Source organism: Geotrypetes seraphini, chromosome 1 (genome assembly GCF_902459505.1).
Source record: "Geotrypetes seraphini chromosome 1, aGeoSer1.1, whole genome shotgun sequence".
NCBI lineage: Eukaryota > Metazoa > Chordata > Amphibia > Gymnophiona > Dermophiidae > Geotrypetes > Geotrypetes seraphini.
The window spans coordinates 240377585-240386970 of NC_047084.1; the positions used below are offsets into that span (position 1 = coordinate 240377585).

At 37.4% G+C, this 9386-nt stretch overlaps 1 protein-coding gene across 4 annotated transcripts in view; it reads left to right on the plus strand.

Annotated features, from left to right (window-relative positions):
- PPARGC1A (PPARG coactivator 1 alpha) overlaps positions 1-4825 on the plus strand; it is a 260571-nt gene extending 255746 nt beyond the window's left edge. For all 4 annotated transcript variants that reach the window (XM_033948475.1, XM_033948446.1, XM_033948456.1 and 1 more), the window contains one exon: positions 803-4825. In XM_033948475.1, coding sequence (XP_033804366.1) covers positions 803-906 — 104 coding nt within the window. In that variant the 3' untranslated portion in view covers positions 907-4825. The remainder of the gene's footprint in view (positions 1-802) is intronic.
- Positions 4826-9386: the final 4561 nt, after the last annotated feature.

Genomic DNA, 9386 nt, shown 5'->3' on the forward strand with positions numbered 1-9386 from the left:
TCTCTCCCTCTCTGTCTCTTTGTACACTTTTTCTGCCCTGGTACTTCTCTACCCTGCCCTGCAATCTAACTTAATTTGTGGCCCTGCCACTGGCATCAGCATCTTCTCTCTACTGTGGGCCTGCCACTGAGAAAAATGGAAGTTACATCAGAGAAGGTGGGTTGCAGTACAAAGAAGATGTCGGTGCTGGCAGCAGGGCAGCATATGTGATTGGCTGCTGCCAGTGACTTCTTTTGGGCTGTAAATAAATGTTCACCATCATTCGGAGCAAGGGCAGAAGGTCCCCCCAACCCACCCTGTTCCAACACCTATGATATGAAGCGTCTTCCTTATGAACAAGAGTTAACAGGTTCAGATTTCTTCAGCTTGGAGAAGAAATATGAGAGGTTTATACAACCATAGGTGATGTGGAACAAGTTAATAGAGATGATCTGTTTACCTGTCAACGTGTCCCAACACTACAAGGATCTGTGAAATTTGCTGTTAAAGCCTAGTAAGGGATAACAGTATAGCTATATAAAACTAAAACCATTTGGACAAGTTTCAGGTCCATTAACTATTATTAACCAGGTAGACTTGAAAATTAACCCTTTTTTACTTCCGACAAAGATCAATGGAAATCTCATTAAGATGTGCTGAGTACTTCTCAGTAATTTGTGTTGACTATCACAAGAAACAATTTGATAGTCTCGGTTAACCACTTGTCTCACGTGTCATGTTACTTCTTATTTTTCCATGTTTTTGCTGGTATAATACTTTGTGTGAAGGACCCTAACCTGGTCATTTTATTTGTGTGTTTCAGACTCAAATTCAGATGACTTTGATCCTGCTTCCACAAAGAGCAAATATGACTCCATGGACTTTGATAGTTTGCTCAAGGAGGCCCAGAGAAGCTTGCGTAGGTAACAAGCATCAAGGCCAGTGGAAGGACAGAGAATACCTCATGGACATCATGTCCTTCAATAATGGACTATTAAAAGTCAGATCTAGGAATTTCTCCTGCTTTACACTCTGTACTACAATGGTTTACATGAACACAGCTGCTGAAGAGTGAAATGGCAGGCCACTTGTCCAGTAGGAACATGTGTCAGCGAGTATCAAAGGTTTGGCTTTCCTGGACTGATGGTGAGGGCTCGTAACAGTTTTAGAGACTACAATTGAAATTGTCGGAAGCAGCAGCAACTCTACAGATAATTTTGTGGAAGTGCAAACTTGAAGATGTATAAAATTTTGCTGAAACCATAACTCTGGTACTTAGAACATACTAAAATCATTTTTTTTAAAGAACCTGTTTCTCTAGCTATATTACTAAGACAGTCCAGAAGAATTCAAAACTCTAGTGGCATGTTCAGTAATGCCCTTTTTTGTTGGGAGTAGAACAGAGGGAGGGGTTGGGTTTAGAAGATGAACAAAATAAATGCTAGAAATCTACTACTGAACTTTTTGAAAGAGTTTCATTCTGACACCTGTGTAAATGTGTCCCATATGCCGATCTTCCACATACATTTAAAGCCTTTGTAAATGGTCAACAATGTGCAGCTTACTGTTTTCTAATGAGTGGGTGTGTTACATTATTAACAAAGAACTGGATAAAACTACAGAAGATAGGGAGAGGGAAGAGAGGATGTTCAAATAGGTTCTGCACTATGTTCTGAAATGTAGGCATCTATTTACAAACATTCAATGGAGGTTTTTTTAATTATTATTATTTTGTGTACATATTGTATGACATTGTTCTTTATTTCTTACAGCTATGCACTGTAAATGCAGCCTTCTTTTCAATAATGCTGATTTTTTTTAAATCACGGATATTCAAATGTAATTGTATGGGGTGAAACAACTATTGTACACACATATTTAGGAAGCTACATTTATGCTATATGATTGTAAAAAAGAGTGAGTGTGTGTGTGTGTGTGTGTGTGTATTGAACACACACATATCGCTTCATATGCCTTTTTTAAGTGTATTTCCCTTGTTAATTATTTTGACAAGGAACACCCTGGCCCTACAATTAATAATCAGTTTCACAAAGATTTACCACATTTGTCATGCTATTAAGTTGTTTTTTTTTGGGGGGGAAGGGGAGGAAGTTGCTATTTTATACACTGAATGTATTAGATAAACAAATATTTCTCAACCAAATTTATTTATTGCTTTTTTTTTTTTTTTTTTTTTTGGTAAAGTGCATGATTTTATGCAGTGCCTCGCTGGTGAATATCTATTTTAAGTTTATTACATTTCACAATGCACAAAGCTTAGGACCCCTTTTACAAAGCCGCGTTAGCGAATCCTGGCACGGCAAATGCGACACGGCCCATAGGAATTGAATGGACTGCACGGTACTCGCTGCCGCTATTTTGTAAAAAGGGCCCTTCGTTTTGGAACTAGACATCAAACGCCTTCTTAGAAAGCTATGCTGCTTAAAGATAGGATTTTTATTTTTTAACTGAGAACAAAAAAGAACTACTGAGGCATTGAGCACCGCATGATTTGTACTTTGGTGCTTCAGTGACATTCTTGAAGCCAGTAATCTTTTTGTCGGCACTGTTTAATGGTAGCATCCACTAGTCAATTTCTTGAGTTATGCATCCGGTATAAATACTGATATTTCATTCCTTTGTTTACTGAAGAAGACAAACTTATTTATTACGAACTCAATTCATTAATGACTAAAATACTAATAAGGCCAGTGAAAATTTTGTACCAGTGATGCATTTTAGAGCTGTAAAAGTCATCTTCTTTTGGCAGAAGCAATCCTGCATTACTTCTACCAGACAAAAATGGAGAACTTAAAGAAGCTACTGTTTTCAGAGCATCAGAATTTTGATCTGAATGCAGAGCTACTGAACTGAATCAGTTTTAGATGTTTGCTCTGCCTGGGTTAATAAAGTAGTATTCTATTACTGTTTGGCATTCATGACGTCGCTCCTAGATAAAGCACATCTACCTAGCTTAATCTCTTTTTTTTTAAAGTTGGTTTTAGTTTCTATTCTCACAAAGTCTGCTTGAAAATATTAATAGAAAAGAGAAGTCACCCCTTTGCTGATGCAGCTTTATTTTGATAGCTGTATTTATTTATCACCAGCATATTATGTTCTGGAAGATTCCACTGTCTGTGATGCTGGATGCTTGTTTGAGGTTTTTTTTGTTTTTTTATTTTTCTTTTATATTTTTTTTGCTTCTCATTTTCAGTAGATAGCAATAAGAAAGGAACTTTCTCACGGGTTCTCTGTTACACCAGTAATGGCTTTAATCTACACCACTCTTGTTCTTCTCTAGGTTACAATGCAGGTATTTTAATTATGTGAATGCCAAACTAAAGTTTACAGTTTTTGCTTTCTGGTTTTTGAGTATCTTCTGTTGTAAAAAAAATATATATAAATAAATAAAAAAATTATATATATATACATATATATATATTAAAAGCAATAAATTATTTTTAAAAATCAGTATTTAGTATATCATATTATGTGTTCAAGGACCAGATGCATTACCTATTTTGCCTTCAAATTTCTGTGATGAAATGTTAAATACATTCTATTTTGCCCTGTATTGCAGAGATGATTAGAAAGTATGTATTTTTCTTTGTTTATTTTTAACAGATATTTCATTAGGGTTGTTGTTGGCTTTTTTTTTATATACTGGCCTAACATATTATTAACATGCCTATGACTCTTCTCTGTCAATGCATAATTCAAAACAATATTTATGAAATTGAGAAAAAAAAGCTAATATGAGAAAATATGTAATCAAATAATACTCCATTTGGCTTCAGTGAACCCATAGAAATGAATTCTATTTGTATTAGAGTAATTTTAAAACTGCCCACACAGGTGAAAAATATGTATATGTTTTTCACTGTAAACTTTGAGTGCATATTTTCCCTGTGAGTGTCCTGCATACATGAAAATATGTGCATACTTTTGAAAATGTAGCCTTACAAGGGTAGCTCAAACTCCGCTCCAGTCCCACCCTCAGGAATACCTCCCCCTAGGATGGATAAAAGTAGAGGCATGATGGTACTGTGCTTGTTCTTTAACTTGAATATAAGTCAGAACATTTTATAAAAGCTCATTCTATAAGGACTACTCTCCTTTATCCACAGAAAGGGCTTTTAAAATCACTTTCTTTAATTTTAAGAGAGTTTCACGTTGCCACATTATTCAAAGAGGCAAATGGCAGTGTAGAGCTATAAGCAAAGTGCCACCTCTATTATACTGCTCACAGAACTGCTACTCTAGCAACGATGATCAAGTCAAAGTGATTCCTGTGGCAAGGGAAATAATCCTAAAGTCAACCAAATGAAATCCCAGATCGGAAAGAGTATACAATAAATCCATATTAAATTGCTATTACATAAGAACGGAGCTGTCAATTAGGACAGTGGTGCTTACAGAAGAAATTCTGGCCTTGGGGAGAGAGGGGATGTTAAACAAAAGTTGGGCCAGTTTAAAAAAAAAAAAAAAGAAACTCTTTTCATCCCTTTTTAGATATAATCTTAGGTAATGATTATGTGTCCTTCTTTTTTGATGGCTGTAATGAGAACTTCAATCACTGTAACATAAGATCTAATCTATAAATGACCTAGAATAGCCATATGAAATAGCGTGATGATCCTAAATTTGTACCAGTGTGACAGACATTTTTAATAACGCAAACCACGGAATGGATGGAGCTACTGTAAAATTCGTAGGTGAGAGTGTAAGTAATAATGTTGATTCAGCTCTGCTGAACAGGGATAGTAAGCTACTAGTTAAGCCCCACCTGCCAATTCTACATGTACTGTTGTGGTTTTATTCATTGTATGAAAATTCCTGTGATTTCTTTTTTCTTTTTTTTTTTTTTTTCAAACATGCAGTAAGCATCGGCCTCACTGAGCTAATAAAGGGAAACGAATGTTTCAAATACACTGCTGGTTTGCTTATTTTTCCAAAATGTAACAGTCAGGTGATCCATTCTTTAACATAGCATATTGTAGTAGGTTTCAGATCAATATTCAAGGCCAATTCTCCAAATAATGGCTGCCATTATACGGATAAATGGTATAGTCAGGGCTGGCTGTGAAGATTCAGCAGCTATACAGATATCCTTACCTATGGCACCCAAAATTGTGCTATCAAATACTCAAAAAAGGGAAGCAAGCACTATACTTAAGTCAATTACAAATACAGTAAAACCTTGGATTGCAAGTAACTTGGTATGCAAGTATTTTGCAAGACAAGCTAAACATTTTATTAAATTTTAACTTGATATACAAGCAGGGTATTGCAATACAAGTACATACAGTACACACACATCACATCATCACAACTGAGCCAATGGTTCTCTCTTTCTCTGAGGAGTGTAGTGACTGTTCTAAACAAGCAAGGTCTTGCAGTAACGAGTACATACAATATTTTGTATTAAAGTTTTTTGGGTTGTGGAGTTTCCATTATTTCCTATGCGGAAATTCGCTTTGATATACGAGTGTTTTGGATTACAAGCACGTTTTCGGAACGAATTATGCTCGCAAACCAAGGTTTTACTGTAAATGCTAAAGTTCCCATATAATGTGGTAGGGAAAAGCCTTGCACAAAAATTAATTATCTAATGCAAGACTCAGAGTTTCAATGGTGGTCTCAAGACAGCAGCAAAATAAAATGAGCACAGTGAGGTTGACCAATGGCGCTAAAGTGCTTTACTATTCGGATTTTAAAAGACTCGACATGGCCGTGTTTTGGCCCTATGACCTGAGTCAGGAGTCACTGTTCCCAGGAACTGAATGGTTAAGTTTCCAGCAGCATCTTGGGAAAGGCACTGCACAGCTCTTAGTGTATCATCCACAGTAACAGGCAATAAAGGAAGCCAGGTTCCACTCGCTAGCCACATTCAGTTTCATCCCATCAACCTCCACTAGTTCCACAGCTGAAACTGAATGTGGCTAGTGAGTGGAATCTGGATTCACCTTTATTGCCTGTTACTGTGGATGGCAAATTAAGAACGGTGCAGTGCCTTTCCCAAGATGCTGCTGGAAACTTGATCATTCAGTTCCTGGGAACAGTGACTCCTGATGCATGCCCTAGGGCCGAAAGTTTCCAAGTTCCAAGTTTATTAAGTATTTGATTAATCGCTTATTCCGAATTCTAAGCGATGTACAAAATATTAAAATATTAAATTACAGTAATCGAAGGGAAACAAACTATATAAATGTGACTGACACAACAAACGAGATTCAGAGGGAATGGGATGGGAAGGAAATATAAATTTAAAAATAGTAAAGAAGACATGTAAGGAAAAAACAATAGGGAAGAGGAGAGCAGTGCGCATCAGAGAGTTTAAAAGCCAGGGCACAATTGAAGCGCCTAATCTAATCCAAATTTCAGGTTTGTAAACCAAATTTAATTTTATTAGTTGTCGAATGCATCTTTAAAAAGAAAGCATTTTAGCTTGCTCTTGAATCTATCCAAATTAAGTTCTTCTCGCACATGAATTGGAAGTAAGTTCCACATTTGGGGAGCAGTAACAGAACCAGGGTCATGTTGAGTCTTTTAAAATCTGAATAAAGCACTTTAGCACCATTGGTCATATTCGCTGTGTTCATTTTGATTTTCACCCTGTAGAGGTATTTCTCTTGTGTTGAGCTATCTCAAAACAGCAGCACCACAGCTTATTATATCAATAGAGACTACTACTACTTATCATTTCTATAGCGCTTCTAGATGTACACAGCACTGTACATTAGAACATTCAAGACAGTCCCTGCTCAGTAGAGTTTACAACAGAAACAGAGAAACATGAAGACAGATAAAGACCAAATGGCCCATCCATTCTGCCCATCTGAACAAAGTTAGGTTTGTTTCTTTTTTAAGTCTAGAACCTTTACTTTTGAATGATCCCTCTCAACTCCTGTCTTAATATTAAACCACTACGATGGTCGGATATCAGTTGTCTACAGATGAAATAAAGACAAGTGCAGGTTCAATGTAAATGTCAATGGAGGAAAAAGCCTCAGACAAGGGCCCTCCCACCTCCACCATGGTGGAATAGTGGTGAGGCGTTCACCTCATTGGCTAAAAAACCTCCTGAAATTACAAAAACTCTGCACTGTTAAAAAGTTCTTGAATAGAAGTACTGAATGATAGATAGAAAATATCTTATCACTACTTAGCTTTAAATGATCGGTACCAACCATCGTAGAAGTTTTTTTCTATTACAACTGGGTTTCTACTGTATCTGTATTTTGTGGCTTAATATTAAACCACACCATGCAGTGATCACTGGATGCCCTTTGTAAGTGCTAACTACTAGATGCACTAAAGACAGCGATCGTCGCTAAACCTGTTGTGACAGCTTTAGCGACAATTTCTTATACCGACCCGATTCACAAAATGGCTCACCATGTGTTTTCCCCCTCGATCGCCCATTTTCCGATCTGGCCATGCAAATTAGCTAAAACCCCATGCAAAGTAGCTGAGCGATTGATACGCTAACATTGCTTTGCTATGCAAAAAAACAGGGGTTTTAGCGATTGGAAAAAAAACAACAGGTCTATCTGGTTTTTTTGTTGTTTTTTTTCATTTGTTTTCAATGGCACAGATATTTTGCATGTGTTACATTGATCACTACCCTTTGTCGCCTTCAACTCAACCAGTTCTTGACTCGGCCCGTCACTTTGGGACCCATCACAAGGGCACTCAGTTTATTTATTAGACATCTATATGGAACACTGTCAAAGGCTTTGCTAAAATCTAAATAAACCACATCTAGCGCACTCCCTCTATCTAAACACACCACATTTATCATACTCCCTCTAAACTAAACTAAACCTTAAGTTTATATACCGCATCTTCTCCATAGATGTAGAGCTTAAATATAGGAAGAGCACAGATGTAGAACTTAAATATAGGAAGAGCAGAATAAAGGGTTAGGGTTGCGTAAAGGGGGGAAGAGAAAGGGATTGGGGTTGCGTAAAGGGGGGAAGAGAAAATTACATTTTTGTGAAAAGCCAAGTTTTCAGGTGCTTACGGAACAATTGGAGGGAGTTCAGGTTCCGCAGTGGGACAGTAAGATTGTTCCAAAGCCCTGTGATTTTGGAAAGGAGGGATTTTCCCAGTTTACCTGCATAGATAATACCATATAGAGAGGGGAAGGATAGTTTATGTTTTTGTGTGGGCCTGGTGGAGTCAGGACTTGAGGAGTTATAAGATAGTGGAATTAGGGGGGGGGGATGCTGTGAATGATCTTAAAAGCCAGGCAGGTACATTTGAAATGAACTCTGGAAATCACTGGAAGCCAGTGAAGTTTGGACAGAAGTGGGGAGACATGATCAGATTTGCATTTTGCAAAGATCAACTTGGCCGCAGTGTTCTGGATTAGCTGGAGTCTTTGAAGATTTTTTTTTGTTAAACTTAAATAGATGGCATTACAGTAGTCTAGTTTGGAGAGGATGATAGATTGGACAAGGAGAGCAAAATGTTGTTGGCGGAAGTAGGACCTTACTTTAATCAGCATGTGGAGGCTAAAATAGCATGATTTTGCCAAGGAGTTGAGGTGGTCATTGAAGGAGAGGGAAGAATCGATGGTGAGAACTCAAGCTGCAGAGGATTCCAGAAACTTCACCATTCTCTGTTTTAAAAGCGTTTCCATTAAAAGCATTTCCATTTGCTTACCACAGAAATCAGACATACTGGCCTCTAATTCTCTATTTCTTCCTTACTTTCACTTTTGTGTAGAGGGACCACATTCACCCTTCTCCAGTCCTCCAGTACCACTCCTGACTCTAGAGACTCATTGAAAAGGTCAGTCAGTGGATCCACCAGAACTTCCCTAAGTTCCTTTAGCACCCTCAGATGTACAGTACACCTTGTTAATAGACACTTCTTATCATCAGTTTCTTTTAGATTGGGAAAAATAGCCAAGTTAAATCACCTCCACGGGGTAGAAAAGACTGTGTTACAAAAATCCAGCTATAAGTATCAATCAAATATAACACAACCACGCAACAGGGAAAATGCAGTTCCAAATATAACACTCTGTTGCAGCTGTATATGTCAAAAAGGCGAGGAAATACTTTCATCCTCCACTATCTCCTGCTCTGTTCTTCGGCAAATAACCAGCAAAAAGCCAGTTCTTAAATCTTGAAGCGCTACACTTCACAACACTTTCCCCACTTTATTCAGTAAGTAGTCCAGCAGAAGAGTGCCATTTCAAACACTCCGACAAGGGCCTCTTGTTTTGCAACTCAGTGCTGCATCAGAAGGAACACATTGGGCATATTTTATAATTGTATATGCAATTTAATTGAACAATGAACCAATTAACACAAATAATTGGGTGCTAACAATAAATTATTGGTATAAATTAGCAACAATTTGGATTTATATGCACATATTGCTAAGCGTTATTC